The sequence below is a fragment of the Ascaphus truei genome, chromosome 4 (genome assembly GCF_040206685.1).
Source record: "Ascaphus truei isolate aAscTru1 chromosome 4, aAscTru1.hap1, whole genome shotgun sequence".
NCBI lineage: Eukaryota > Metazoa > Chordata > Amphibia > Anura > Ascaphidae > Ascaphus > Ascaphus truei.
This window is the reverse complement of record NC_134486.1, coordinates 32,777,894-32,793,777: the sequence shown is the minus strand read 5'-3', so window position 1 is coordinate 32,793,777 and position 15,884 is coordinate 32,777,894. Positions and strand designations below refer to the sequence as shown.

Genomic DNA, 15,884 nt, shown 5'->3' with positions numbered 1-15,884 from the left:
GCGTTATCTGTGGTGGTATCTGTGGCATCTGATAACTCAGTATCACTTGTATTATACCCAGATCTTGTGTATCCACCACGCCTTCTGCGCGATTGTCCACTCTGCCGACCCTGCACACCTGTAGGTAAATCATTCAAACCCAGCAACCACCTGTACACTTTCCTGTCTTTATAGTCAGACTCTACAATCTTCAGTTTTTCCCTCTTATATTTTACTAGATTACTCCTGTATGCGTCAATTGAAGTTTGCATTTTATCAATCCAATTTGTTGTCGTATCTGCCTCCATGGTCTCCCCATGCTTGGAGTTTATAGCATCTATCTCTTTCTTGATTTTTAGTATTTCTTTGCTAGACTGGTCTATGACAAGTATAGCCAAGTCAAACGAACATTTGTTGAGTATAGCAATCCAACGCTTACAGAATTCAGGGTCTGTTCTGCCTATAGTGGGCTGGTTCTTAATTCCGAAATCACGAGAGAATATTTTTTCTTTGTGGTAATGTGATAACGTAACTCCGTGTAGGTAGTAATCTACTTCCCTTTTCTTTAATTTAATCAAGTCGTTAAACACATCAACAGCCTTCTCAGGTCCCAGTACAGACTCAAATGATTCAGTATAGCGGATTTTAGAAATCTCAGCTTCACTGAAGCTGGCAGACTCAGAGATAGATGAAAACACTCCAAAAGTATCAGCAAATTCCTCCATATTGTGTCCTTTATGTGTAACACACCAACATTCAATTAAAAAGGCCAATACTTAAAAAAAATGTCCACAGTTCAGGCCAAAAATAATGGACAAAATATTGTAAACTCCGTTTGGAGGATTATTGATAATATAACTGGCAGGTGCCCAACTCATATAAGATGTATAGAAAAAATAAAGAGCAGTTGGCACACTGAAAACAGATTATTCACTGATGCTTATCCCATACACTACCGACACACTTTATCACACTGCGGCCAGATCCGCAAGCTGGGAGATTTCCCGGCTTGCTAGTGGCAGCCCCTCGGCGTGACGCGCGGTCACGCGTCATCGGGTGCCTGCGCCCCCTGCACGCGCATCCAGGGCTCCCCGAGGGAGCCCTGGTGTCCCGCGATGTGGGGGACGGCGGCAGGGGGTTCCGGGGGACCCGGCGGACCCGGCAGCGGGAGGGAGAGCGCCCCGATCGGAGGGCGCTCTTCCGCTGCTTCGGCGCGCGCCCGGCACCCTCCGGCGCGCGCCAGGTTACTGCTGCGGCCGAGAACGGGCAAATGCTCGAATAAACTCGGCCGCAGCAGTATATGCACATACACAGAAAAATATTTTACCAGATGGGGATCCAGGAAAAACGAGACAGCACACAGTCAGGGAAATCCAAAGAAGATATATTCAAGACAAATACATAGGCACTGCATCCAACGTTTCGGTCATCATACAGTGACCTTCCTCAGGGACGTGCAGTGTGTGAATGCTAGTGTATACCCTTATATACCCACATCAATTACACCAAAGTGATAAATAATCATGCTCACCTGTGTTTACAAGCAAAAAAACGCCAAACTCTTGTATTAGTAGCTGCTGTGGACCGCAGCCCTATGCTGGAACGCACCACCATCTTAATCAGGAAGTAAAAAACAGTGCTGGTGTACTATGGGTGCCCACAAGGCTCATTCGATCCTATCAGGGTCTACTGAGCATGTGCAACACGAGTGCTATGTACTACAATAGGAAAGCCTGTATGTTGATGAATAAACAGTTCAAAGCTATCTAACAACCCAAAAACATGTTGCTATATCTATGCAAACATCCATGGGGTTAGCACAGCAGTCCTGGCACCTCAATCCAACTATAGCTACTCGTGTGCACCTTAAAGGGCCAGTGTAATCACAAATATATATATATATATATATATATATATATATATATATATATATATACACTGGCGACACACTTTATTCGAGCTCGGCTAGTCCCACGAATTCGGGTATACCCGGGTGTATTGAGGTTTGTGACTGTTTTCTGCCCGAGTGCATTGAGTTATTTTCCGGCAGGGATTGAAGCATTTTATTCCCGCTGGCTGCAATACTGCACAGTACATATATATATACTGCATTACAATTCATGAATTTATGCCATCTGGTAGACACGCGAAGCATTGCAGCCTATTAAATCCTAATCATTATCATTTAACAGATCAGCCGCCCGTCAGCCAGGCATGAACCCAGGCTGGGAAGGCAAATGCAACGGGGCTTGTCAGAGGTGAGGAGCGGCGCATTCCAGGTATCTGCCAGGTACATACCGGGTATTTGCTCGAATAAAGTGTGTCGGTGCAGTATATATATATATATATATATATATATATATATATATCAACAATAGAAAAATGAAACCCCTACAATGAGAGCACTCTAAACAGATATGTACACTGATAACACCAGAGGAATCTAATGATGTAATGAATTGATGAATTATTTAAAATAATCTTTATTAGGAGATACCTCAAAATTAAAATATTGCAGGTAAGTGAACCTATGCCTCCTCTGAGGCTTGCCTAATCTAAAGTGCAAATTTTAAATGGAGTGGGTATAGACTGGAGTATGATGTCCCAATATAACATATAAGTAGGTACTATAAAGCCATCACGTTTGGATGCAAAATCACATCTAAATTAGTGTAGCTAAACACCAGACTCTGAATGGTTAATAAGTAACCTATACAGAGAAATGAAAGGATCTACTGTCATAGAGAGTCTCAGTAATTGCTGCACTGTGGGGGTACAATGCCTGTGGCCAAATACATAAATGATTATCAATATGTAACACTTATATCAACTTTGGCCTCCCACCTAGCAGATAGTGCAGTATAGTGTGAACACTTAAGTGCACACTTCAATAAATGCCTAGATCCTTGTTAAATGAACATATATGCTGGAGCGTTAATATCACTCATAGTGTAAACATTCGTTGTCGTTAACCTCATATAGTATCACACAAATGATTAAACATTGTAGCTCCTATGCAATTTAAACCTCATTTAAGCACATATTTCAGTCTCAGAGCTAGACAAAATGACAGACTCAATATGTCTGACAAAATGTCTCTTAGTTAGCCAATATAGTAAATATATCCAGATAAAAGCTTTTGACTGCTGCATAAAATTGGTAGTTAACAGAGAATATATGACTGGACAGAGTGACAGACTTGTAGTGTCTGACACAGTGTCTCATTGTCACAATAGTAACTGTGGTGTAGCAACAAACCAATTAAAATTGGGAGGTATGATACAATAAACCTCACAGGTACATAGCAGTATATTCCATGTAACCAATTAGCTCAGTTTTATCAGTTTCAAAGCTGGGTAACATGGACAAAATGACAGGCTAAATATGTCTGACAAAATGTCTCTAAGTTAACCCATATAAAGAATATATCTGGACAGAAGCTCTAAATTCTTGCACTAATTAGGTAGCTTGCAAAAATTGTGTGACTGGACAGAGTGACATACTAGTAATGTCTGACACAATGTCTCCATGTCACGGTGGTAACTGTGGTGTAGCAACGAACTCATATAGCAACATTTATGAACATAAATCCTATGATAGGCTATAACCCTTCCCTATGATAAAAATAGGCGTGTTAGTGAACCGCCTTGTTAGGACCAGTAGGTCAGGCCAGAATCTGCACTTGTGTTAAGCATCCATTTTGTCTGTTCATAACCAGTTAAGATTCTGTAGTCAGCCTTTTGCTGAAATATAATTTCTAATGCACTCAGTTTCTGCCAAATTACATTTCCTTTCTCCCTGCTCAGGATATTGCTAAGATACTTTTTGTATTGTCAGTTTCCTGCTCTTTTAGTCAATATACAATAGACTGGTTCTCTGAAAGAGGCAAAATCGTATAACTTAGTTGCTAGAGATTCAAGGTCTCTTTTGATAACAGACAATGAATAAGCTATGTATTCAGACAGTGCCTGTATTGGGAGAAACACGTCCCAAAATCATGCCAATAATATGTCCTGCCCCTAAATCACGCCTCTAATCAAAGCTACGCCCAAGCAACATCCAGGTTACACCTATGTTACGCCTCTAATCAAACCCCTCTGTTTTCCTGTATAAAAATCATAACCCTATACTTAATAAATGAGACAAAGGATTTGAAACCTGGCTTGTGTTTCGTTTCATTTCTTTGGTTTCCCGGGCTCGTACGTCTTATCTGATCGGAGATTACAGGTGTCAGTGCGTGAAAAGCTTCCCGGGAAAGTCTGCAAGGTGCAGTGTTGTGTGTGTATCCAGTCACAGGCCTCCAGCCCTTCTCTTACACTGATAAACAAAATATATCGTGCGCAACTAATAAACCTCTAATATAATCAGTGATACAATGTGTATTAACATATACCCTTCTAATTTTTACTCAACTGGTAAAACCACAAAAAAACCACAGTGTGAAAAAATAAAGAAATTTTTACATAACCGTGTAATGTGATGTAGAAAGCGTCTTCTGCTATTAAACAGGGGGTGGCTCGGCACCCCTCAAACACTGAAGATATGGAGACAAAAAAACAGCGCACAACGCAAATAGTGAAGTATGAAAGTAACAAGTGTATATTAAAATAGGGGATACATATTCTGCGTACATCAAGGTATTAGGACATAAACATTAACATTAACACACTCAATGTTTATGTCCTAATACCTTGATGTATGCAGAATATTTATCCCCTATTTTAATATACACTTGTTACTTTCATACTTCACTATTTGCGTTGTGCGCTGTTTTTTTGTCTCCTTCTCTTACACGCCTGTGCTCAAAAGCGGAGCTAAGTTCTTATAAAAGTTACAGCAGTGCTATGGGTGGAGGGCAGGCAGTCTCTGCACCTCTCCCAGTGACGTCAGCACGTCCAATTGCCTACGTACGTTTCGCTACTAGCTTTTTCAAGGCTGGAAGAACTTCCTGCAACCCTGGATATTTAAAGGCAATAAGAAGGTTTCCTATTGGTTGGCCAAACACCAGTCAATTCCTGTTGGCCTCTGAGGGCATCTGGTGGTCAAAAGTAATAGTGTTTGCTGTTAGATGAAAAAACATAGCAGGGACTTATAAGACCTTAGTCTCTGGGGGCATCTAGTGGTCAAACATTATAATGGTTGCTGGTAAGCATAAGAGCAGAAAATAAATGACATATATTGTCAAAGTCTCAAAAGATATTAAATGAATGGGTGGAAAACAAAACCCTCATTTAAACCCTGAGGTGAGAGCGTGCCTAAGGTGTAAATCCACCTGGATTCTTTTTGCAAAAGAATCTCATCCCAATCTCCTTTTCTCAGTCCAAGTGAAAATTGGTCAATACCAATAAATGTAAGGACACTGCTGTCCCCATTGTGGCATTCCTGGACATGTCTGGCCACTGGTGTTGCCATTTGATTACGTATGGTGCCAAGATATTCTAACACGCGGTGTCTGAATAGTCTTCTAGTTTTACCCACGTATTTCTTTTGGCAGTTACAGATGGCCATGTATAACACACCTGATGATTTACAATTAATAAATCGCCTGATATCGAAAGTTCTTATATTATCCCAATTTTGGAATGTCTTTGATGTTTTGATAGACCTACATGCCTTGCAGTTGTGACAGCTAAAGCATCCTTTAGGTTTATCCGGGAGCCAAGTATTTTGACTTTTGGCTCCTTCATAGTGACTGGTAACTAAATGGTCCCTAAGGTTCTTGGCTCTTCTTGATGTCATTTCAGGGTAAGTTTTAAGTATCTCTTGTAAATCTGAATCTGCTCTTAAAATATGCCAGTGGTTTTGAAACACCTTTCTGGCTTATTCCCATTGGGAGTTAAAGGGTCCAATGAATCTTATGGTCTTAGGCTCAAAGTCATGTTTCTTATCTTCAAGTTGAATTTCCTTAGGGGTACTTTTGGCCCTCTTGCAGGCCTTTTTTATAGAGTTCATACTATAGCCACGAGCCATGAATCTCTCAAATCTCTCAAATTGCTCTTCAAATTCTGAAAGTGTAGTACCGTTACGTCTAATTCGAAGGAATTGACCCACTGGGATGTTCCTAATCAGATTCATGGGGTGATGGCTATCTGCCCTGAGGATACTGTTTGTAGCAGTCGTTTTCCTGAATGTGGTTGATGTTAGGTCCCCATTTTCCTTGATCGAAATTTTAAGATCAAGGAAAGAGATCTCTTTGGGGCCTATTTCCAAAGTAAGTCTTACATTATTCACATTCGTATTTAGTGTATCAATGAACTCTTTCAGCAGTGCCTGAGTCCCATTCCAAAGCAGGAGAACGTCATCTATATACCTGTACCAGAAATCTGCATGGTTTGTGAATCTCTCTATATTGTCTGCAAACACTATTTCAGCTTCCTACCAGCCCAGGTACAGGTTAGAATATGAAGGTGCACATTTAGTGCCCATTGCTGTACCCTGGGTCTGGTGGTATAGTGTTTTATTAAACCAAAAGTAGTTCTTGGTCAGGACAAAGGTTAATAACCTAAGAACAAATTCATTATGTTTAATAAGATGATTGCCTCTTGACTTTAGGAAGTACGAAACTGCTGAAACGCCTGTATCATGGGGAATACTCGTGTATAGCCCCTCTACATCTATGGACACCAAAATAGTATCTTTAGTTACATTGACATACTCGATTTTACAGAGAATGTCTTTGGTGTCCCTAAGGTGTGATGGGAGGGCAGTAACAAATGGCCTCAGGATCCGGTCAATATAGTCACTGGCGTTCTCAGTTATAAACTGCCAATGCCTGAGACTATTGACCGACCTGGTGGGGGTATTTTCCCCTTGTGTATTTTAGGTAAACTATATAGTGTGGCTATTCTTGGATGTTTAACCAGGATAAAGTCTTTTTCTTTCTCATTGATAACCTTATCAATATGCCATTAGTCAAGATCTCACTAAGTTCCCTATAATAGTCAGCAGTAGGGTCATTTTTCAGAATGGAATAACAGGCCCTGTCTGAAAGTAGCCTCTCATTCTCTTTCACATAATCAGTATTTTTAAGGATGACCAAATTCCCCCTTTTATCAGAGGGTTTGATGGTAATGGTACTATCCTGTTAAAGTTCTTTGAGTGCAGTTCTTTCAGATTCACTCTAATTGTCATGTATGATTTTTGCAGATTTATTGAGACTCTCAAGGTCCTTTGTGACCAGAGAGACAAAACCGCTATGTTCGAACAAGAGTCTATAGGAGGCATGAATTTTGACTTGGGTCGTAGGGTTGTAAATGGACCTTCACCCAATGGTATGTCGGATGCTGCCATAAGTTCCATAAGAGTGTTCAAATTCTCTCTACCTAACTGGTCTAGTGGTTCGAGACCTAAGTCATTTGTAATGCGGTTGTCTCTTCTTTTAAACATTTTGTGCAGCAGAAGCTTGCGTGCAAACAAATTTAGGTCTTTAACCCACTCAAAAATGTCCAAACGACCAGAAGGTGAGATTGTTAACCCTTTTGATAAAACACTTAAATGATTGGAATTTAGTTCACGATCTGAGAGGTTAATAATGTGACTGGTATCAGATCTAAGATCTGAGCTTGACAGCTCGCACTCAGCTAATCTGCGTCTCCCACCTCTGTTCCTCCTGTATTCCCATTCCCCTCTGTTTTTCTTTGGACCTCCTCTGCCCCCTCCTGGTCTTCCTCTGCCCCCTCCTGGTCTTCCTCTGCCCCTGATTTGTTTCTTGAAACCGTGTTTGCATGTGGTGTTTAGGGTATTTGGAAGTTTCCTCCTCTATATCTGAGATCTCATATTCAGTCGAGGTTTCCAATGTCTCCTGTTGGGTGGTTGTTTGACTATTCTTTTTAAAATGATATTTAAAGATAAGTCCTACATTAAAGTCTTTCTTATCTCTCTAATATTTCTTATATTTTCTTTCCTTCAAGTCTCTGGTGTATTTGTCTATATTAAATTGTAATTTATTTTCTAGGTCAATAAACTCGGTGTGTCTTCCATTTTTCCACTTCAATCAGTAGTTGGTCGACTTTAGTATTTTGTTGTTTCAACTGTGTTGATTGATAGTCTACTACAAACTGCGTTAGTGAGTTGAACACTTGCTATAATAATATCCCAGTCCTTCATAAATTGTTAATCTGAGATATTATTAGCCGGAGCTAAATGACTCTAAGTCCTCGTGGGATAAGGTCATCAGCAATATATGTCTCAAAGCTAAAGACTTCCCACCAGAGTCTAGTTTGTTTATTGAAATGAAAGTCAAGGTCTAGAAAGAAATCTTTGATGTTAACGACAGGAGGTTGTCCTGGTGTATCAGTGTGATCTGAATGTGTAGTGAAAAAATCTTTGGCTTCAGTCTGCCAATTAGTGAGATTTGGTTTATTTGACAGGAAACCTGCCATAGTCAATAGGCGTGCTAAGGGAGGAAGGAGCAATAGACACTCCAAAATTGTAAAACACTTCAGGGGAAGGGGGGGAAAAGGGGGAAGGGAAAGAACACCCTCGCTACTTTAGGAAGTACGAATTCGCACTTTAAATTAGGCAAGCCTCAGAGGAGGCATAGGCTCACTTACCTGCAATATTTTAATTTTGAGGTATCTCCTAATAAAGATTATTTTAAATAATTCATCAATTCATTACATCATTAGATTCCTCTGGTGTTATCAGTGTACGTATCTGTTTAGAGTGCTCTCATTATAGGGGTTTCATTTTTCTATTGTTGCTATTCCACATCGCCCCTGATTGTAACACCTCCAGCCAGGCTGTAGCGAGGGTGTTCTTTCCCTTCCCTCCTTTCCCCCCCCCCCCTTCCCCTGAAGTAGTTGTTATATATATATTTATAGGTTTAGCCTATCCCATAGCCTCTCTTGCATTCCCAGTTAAATCAACCCCACACTGATGAGACCCATCAAGGTCGAAACAGCTGTCTGTGGGTGGTTTTCTGGGTATGCACCTTAACCCTGGCTGTGCTCAAAGCTGTGACCATGCAGCAAGCTTAAGCCTATAGGGAACCATGTTAAAAATGGTTATTGAGGCAAAAAGTGACACTGTGCTCATTTGCATGTCATTTCCCAGAATCCCTTGCTGCAGTGGAAGTGCTGTATGCTGGGTGATAATGGGGAAAGGCGGGGTTGCAGACCTGCCTAAGACATGCAGATGAGCATGCAGTTGTATTTGCACATATATATATGTCTAAACTCCTGCAGTATTGTTTTACTTGCATGTATGAGTATTGATGAGTGTTTGTATTATCTTTTAGCTCCTTGAAGGTAATACATCTTTCTTAGTCTTTATTCACTAGTCGTCCTATACATTTGAGCTCTTTTTTTCTTTGCCACTCCTTAAATGTCTCCGGAATTTGGAGTTTCCTTGAATAAATAAGAATTTTGACACTGTATTAGACAGCCCCATATTTTTTCTTATTGTTTTCCAGGCTGCATTCTGTGTATGTCCTTTATTAATATATTTTCTTTCATTTTTACTTGAAAGTTATCTGTCAATAGTCATTCCGCTCCATGAAGCTCTTCTAAGTCAACCTGTAATGCATCTGGCTGGATAAAATTATTTAATGTATGCCGTCTCTGCCAAGTAAATGGACAAACAAGACCCAATCAAATGAATTCCGAGTCACTAACCTTAATGGCCAATTGACCCTTACGGTACCTTTGTACCAGTGGGACTAACTCACCAAGAAGAGTATACTGTGTGAGATGCCAGTGTGACAATAATATTAACGTGGAAAATTCCCAGCCCAGGACCTAAGTAATAGATGACCGGTATACCTCTGTGTGGCCTCTCTTAATCGAGCGACTAAATTGTCCCAAGTCAAAGGCGAGTCCAAGTCCTCATAGTTCTAATTAGAGTTTGTAAAGATAGTAACATTATAGTTCTAATAAATATAATCCAAATAGCTGTCTCGCATAAGAATATATGAAGAGTGTTGCTCTCTTACACGATGACGAAGTGTCAGTCTGATTTGTGAAACCAAAGATGATAAACCCAGAGCATAAAACTGAAAATAGAAATGTAGCATACACAGCCTCTATCTTATGAGATCTATAAAGGTTTGTACCCATTTTTAACCCTGACTAGTAGGGTAGTTACAGCAACGTCTTTAGTCCAAATAGACATGCCACAAACGAATCCCTGATGGAGCGAGCATAGGTCTTGTGGAACGCGTTGGATAGCATTTACCTAGGTGCCAAGTGCTCCCATGTAGTGACGTGCCACTTGGCGCACAGAGAATCGGGGGAGGACACTGTGCCTGCCACTAGGAAGAGACTGGGAGAGAGCTACTAGTATCCTGAGTGGGATTGATTTACCTCACAAATGCGGGTTTAATGTTTATGTTCTTGCAAAATAAACTCTTAAATAGACTATTAGAGGCCGCTTGCACTCTTGTACAGATATCCTACTAGCTTGGTGTGGTAGCTGGACCACCTGGAAGAACTGCACCACCCCTACTGGGATCTTCTGTTCATTTTGTGAATGGATTGAGATTTGTTATTTCCAGACAACCACTGCTATTGGTAACATTATTTTGTGAGCTCCACCGTTAGACCGGTTGCGGATTTGATTATTATACTGTAATTACAGTACATTTGCTTTAAAAAAAATATCACTGTTATTTATTAATACATGTATTGTTTTACTGGTTTTTTTTATGTAGGTTACACGAAAGTCCCCTCTAATACAGTATTTAACATTTAAATTAGCCATTGTATTTTTACATTGAAGAAAGTTGAGATATTAGTGGGCTAATTATATACATACAGCTGTTCCGCAAAAATAATACGAATACTAATTTAAAAAAAGAAGCGTACAAACCTTGGAAGGAAATGAGCCTTAAACTTAGTCTGGAAAATCCTGATAATAATGACGAATAGAAGCATCAGCAGCACGCTGCTCGCTGTGAATGCCACTATCTTCCATGTGGTCAGGAGAGTTTCTTGTGTATTTGGCCACGATGTGTCTGCTCAGGAAAACAAAAAACAAAACATTATCACGAGACCTGAGCAACGATGTAAGAAAGCTAATGCAGCTGGTAGTATCTACTGTGCACTTCACATCCGAAAATGCCAACATGGGATTTCAGGCAATATTTATCAAGTGATGTTACTTTACAGCCCATTCACTTGAATGGGTCTTACATGGCCATATTATTAAGCTATGCTGGAAGGTGTCCTATGTACAGTAGAAGCACAATTTATAAACACGGCTCTATTACAGCATAATACCTGTACAAACATAAAGTGTACAAATTAAATATAAGTGTGATTACTGGGCCGAAGCAAACAAAAGAAAAGACTTTCGTACAAGATACAAAACACCCCTGATTTTAATCTTTTTATTATAGAACTACCATTGGTAAATTCTGTTCCTGTGTAGGATTGCATATTTAAACATCTATTACTCAATAGTCATCATTTATGTCCAACACTTGAGAGAGAGATTACTAGACACATTTTTTTTTCTTCCAACAAAAAACATATATCGCGGGAAAAGAAAGAAATAGTTTCGTTTATACATGGACATTTAGCAACGGCAAATGTATGTAAGATATACCTTTAATAATCCCCTACCTGTTTTGACACAGTACACAGGATAAGATGGAAACCATGCCCCAGACTGGCAGGTGATGTACCTATAATCATTGGCGAGCGTGTAACCGGGATCACAGTAGAATTCAATCACTGTTCCGTGGTTATAACGTTCACAAGGCTGCGGGTGGCAAACATAATCTCCATGATTCACCATTGGAGGAAGCGGACAAACTGATGGGAAAAGCATAAAATGGAAAGGTCAATAACTGTTTTAATGTTTAACCCTTTCAGGGCCGTAGCGATGTTCAGTGTATGACGTCACAAGAGCTGGCATGCAGGAGGCACTTGTGCGGGTTCCCTGGACGTCACCCACATTGGGTCCCCCCATGCAGCCGGAGGGGACTGTTATTTCTGCCTCCACTGGGTACAATTGCTCCTCCAGGGAGCTAGAGAAAGCGATCCGAGTTATTACTCTGCCTCCCCAAATACTTCGATCCTCCCCTTCCCCCCAAGACACTTCTCTACCAAATATCGCCCCTCTTCAGCATCCCCGCTAGTTTCCCACTTGCCTGGCGATTGTTTGTTATTCCCCAGAACTACAGATACATTGCGTTTTTCTTTTGTTCTTTGGAGTTGTGATGCCATCATTAGTAGTCAAACTGATTAACACAATGAGTTCATATGCATGACTTCAGTGGCCCCAAAGAAATGGAAACTACAGTACAGTATATACATTTTTTTTCAACGTACACAAGTTAAATTGTTACTAAAGCGTTATTGCCTTTATTTGAACGATCAATTAAAAGAGATAAAGTGTTATTTGACCCGCCGCATGAGACTGTTCCTTTAATGGGCAACAATATTAAATAAAAACAATTTAATTTGTCTATTAAAAAAATATTAAACCATCTATAAAGTAACTTTCACTTATTTACTTGTTGTGTAAAAATTGATCATTTTAAATTTAAGGTCTATTTCATTCTACCGTTCTTTCTGCATTGTAAATTGACAATAGTTTAACGGGGGGTGGGGGGGGAAGAAAACAATCACCTCTATTTGCCCTGCAGTAACAAAGGAGGGAGTCATTGGTAATGTACCTTTTTATTGGAGCAACTTGTAGTTGATATGTTACAAGCTTACGAACCTCTCTGGGTCCTTCATCGGGCATACAGTGTATGCAAGAGGGATGTCTGGTTACAATGGATGTAGACAGGAAGAGTGAAATACGATGAGGTAGAAGCAGGTAGCCTGGTGTGAAAAAGTCATCGACTGAGCCTCTGATTGGGCCATCTGTACTGAAGCTGGGATATCCTGAAAACCTGACATGTTGTGGGGGGCTTGAGGTCAGGAGTTGAGCATCCCTGCTGTAGAAGGCTATTCTCCTTTGAAATGCAAAGGCGGCCTAGACATGGAGACGTGAGGGGGGGGGGGGAGTGGGGCAAGACAGTGAATGTGAAATAAAAAAAATCAAATATAAACCACTAGAACTATGTTATGTCTGGTGATCTGTATACAGAATGTTGCTGCAGTGTTAAAGCAGCCGGGCAGCCCTGCTATCCTCCTCCCGGACCAAACCGGGACATTTGTGCCGGCATTGGCACAGTCAGAGAAGCGGGGCCTAAACCCCGCCGGAGTGCCAGTGAATCAGGCACTCCCAAGAGCTAACACTCTAATACCAGAGTGTCTGCTGAACGCCAATGTCGCTGAGGGAGGGATCAGCCAAGGTGATGCTGGGGATCGTGCTTCCCTGCAAACCACCATGAGGGCGGAGGATGGTGCCACGCGGGGGCCATGCCTCATGGCCGCCAAAATGGTGACCAGCTGTGTGCCAGCATGGCCACAGGCAGAGAAGGGGATCACTACCTGTAATTCCTTGTGCCCCCTGAGCCAGTAACCCGAGTCTGGGGCAATGTTCCCCAGCTACACTACCGACACACTTTATTGAAGTGTGGTCGGTACCGCAAGCCGGGAAATCTCCCGGCTTGCTAGTGGCCGCCCCTGCGCGGTCACGCGTCATCGGGAGCGTGCGCCCCCTGCACGCGTGTCCAGGGGCTCCCCGAGGGAGCCCTGGTGTCCCGCGATCGCGGGACAGCGGCAGGGGGTTCCGGGGGACCCGGCGGACCCGGCAGCGGTAGGGAGAGCGCCCCGATCGGAGGGCGCTCTTCCGCTGCTTCGGCGTGCGCCCGTCACACTCGGGCGCGCGCCAGGCTACTGCTGCGGCACAGAACGGGCAAATGCTCGAATAAACTGTGCCGCAGCAGTACAAAGAGGACGACCGGTGAGATGCTGTCCCCTGAACTAAAGCAGCCAGCAGCCGTGCAGCCGCTACAGGGAAAGACACAGTCAGCGATCCCTGCAGGCCCTGCCAGCGACACAGCTATGGAGATTCCAGACGGGCAGCAGTCTACAGCCATCGGGCAGGAGGACCAACCGGTCCATAAAGATTTGTTTTTGCATCCAGGGGTCCCAGGCAATCGGCAGGCGATCGGCCTGGAGGTCCCCTGCAAAAAGGTACTTCCTGGGCAGCCTGATAGGGTCTGGCCCAGGCACCGGTTCTCAGGGACAGGGAGACCGGTGATGGTACATAAAGAGGATGCTCTTGTGACCGCAGTCACAGAGAGCTACAGTTGGGCATTTGCCCAGGCAGGGGTGCAGTTGGCACCGATGCCCACCAAGGGGTTTTTTGCTCCGCAGCTTTTGGAGCCCACCCCCCAGATCATTGCTCCCCTGCTTTTGGAGCCCATGCGCATGGAGGACCTCGAAGGGACCAGGCAGGTAAGTCAGACCATGCCCGACCAGTGTCCCCATGTGTATAATGTTCCCCACTGTGACCCTGACTGTGTGACAGACAGGGAATTACCGGAGCTCAGTGAATGGTACCAGGACATGGTGCAGGCAGGTGCTGATTTGCCTGCCGACCATAGTAGGTGTTTTGCCTGGGTACCAGCCCCTGGAGCTCCTGCTAGTTCAGAGACAGCAAGGGGCCAGTTAGTGGTTCCTTGGAGGTTTAGGGCAGACTCTATGGAGCAGAGGGAGACAGTTTCCCAGCTCACTGCTCCCCTCTGGGAGTGGAAGCGAGAGGCATTAGGGAGACCGAGAGTTCCTGCTATGGTTGAGTCAAGCAGGACCCAGTGTACTGATCGCCCGGTAGACCCTGGGGGTTAGCAGCCCCTCCATAAGACTGATTACAGTGTCTTGATGGAGAGGGAACGGATAGAGAGAAAGGTCAGGGACATGCAAGGGTACTATAGGGATTTAGTGACCCACTACAGTGTTCTAACTGACCCCCTGACTAAGAGAACTGACCAGAGGGCAGTGGTGCTTGCGGCCTGGTTCCCAAAAAGTGGACCAGCATTTAAAGGTCTGCAGTGGACCCTTGCCCTGTTGAACTTGGACAATGGAGGGAGCAAGGGGTCCAACCATGCTGGAGGACTTTACCAGCCAGAGAGACTCGATTTCTTCCCTGCAACCTCAATTTTTTATTTCAAGCTCAGCAAGCCACCTGATGATGGTGACTGTCCTGGCGCCTTCACAATTTACAGAAAGACTTTGTCTCACCCCAAGAACCTCAACTTCTGTCAGGTCTGGGGAGCCACCTCCTGGGGTGACTGCCCCAGAGCCTTGGTCTTAAGGGCAGAGGTGTGACGGTAGGGCTTAGCCGGCCTTCATTAATAAAGGTGGAGCCCGGCTGGCTGCCCCTGAAACCGTATGGCATGGGCTGAGAGTGTCAGCTCTTGGGTCTAATATTGTACTTTACTGTGTTGCTCTGTAATGTTGTTCCCCTTATACTGTCCCCCATAGGGTTATAAACTAGGAACTGTGTGTGGGCTTACCATGCACCCCAAAACTGGAACAACCTACCAGAGACTCTTACATCCACCACCAGTTTAAGTTCTTTCAAATCTAAGGCTGTCACACATTTTAATCTGGTCTGTAACTGTTTCATACGCCCATAATATATATTATCTTTAACTGTGCATGCAATGTCTTGTATATAATGTATACCCTGCTCATTTATGTAACTGTATTTGTAACCATGTATTATTTGTCTTAACTCTGTGCCCAGGACATACTTGAAAACGAGAGGTAACTCTCAATGTATTACTTCCTGGTAAAATATTTTATAAATAAATACATTTTCAGAATCGCAGAGGGACTAATCGAATCATTTCATTGAATTGTTTCGGGGGCCTGCTTGAACCAAGTGGCGAGCCGAGTTTGGACATTCCTATTTTACACTACCTCCAGTGTCACTGAAGTCAGTAGAGCTTTGCTCTCCTCTGCAATACTGTTGAGCTCTCCTGGCAGCAACGTGTTAATGATGTGTGAGTGTAGTGCGACTTCTACTAACATTAAAGCGCTTAATATTACAATGTGTTACAT

At 42.8% G+C, this 15,884-nt stretch overlaps 1 protein-coding gene across 3 annotated transcripts in view; it reads right to left on the bottom strand.

Moving 5' to 3' along the window:
* The window catches only part of SUSD4 (sushi domain containing 4), a 163,997-nt gene that overhangs the window by 14,383 nt on the left and 133,730 nt on the right, over positions 1-15,884 (bottom strand). For all 3 annotated transcript variants that reach the window (XM_075595532.1, XM_075595534.1, XM_075595533.1), the window contains 2 exons: positions 11,541-11,732; positions 10,786-10,930 (listed from right to left, as the gene is read on the bottom strand). In XM_075595532.1, coding sequence (XP_075451647.1) covers positions 10,786-10,930; positions 11,541-11,732 — 337 coding nt within the window. The remainder of the gene's footprint in view (positions 1-10,785; positions 10,931-11,540; positions 11,733-15,884) is intronic.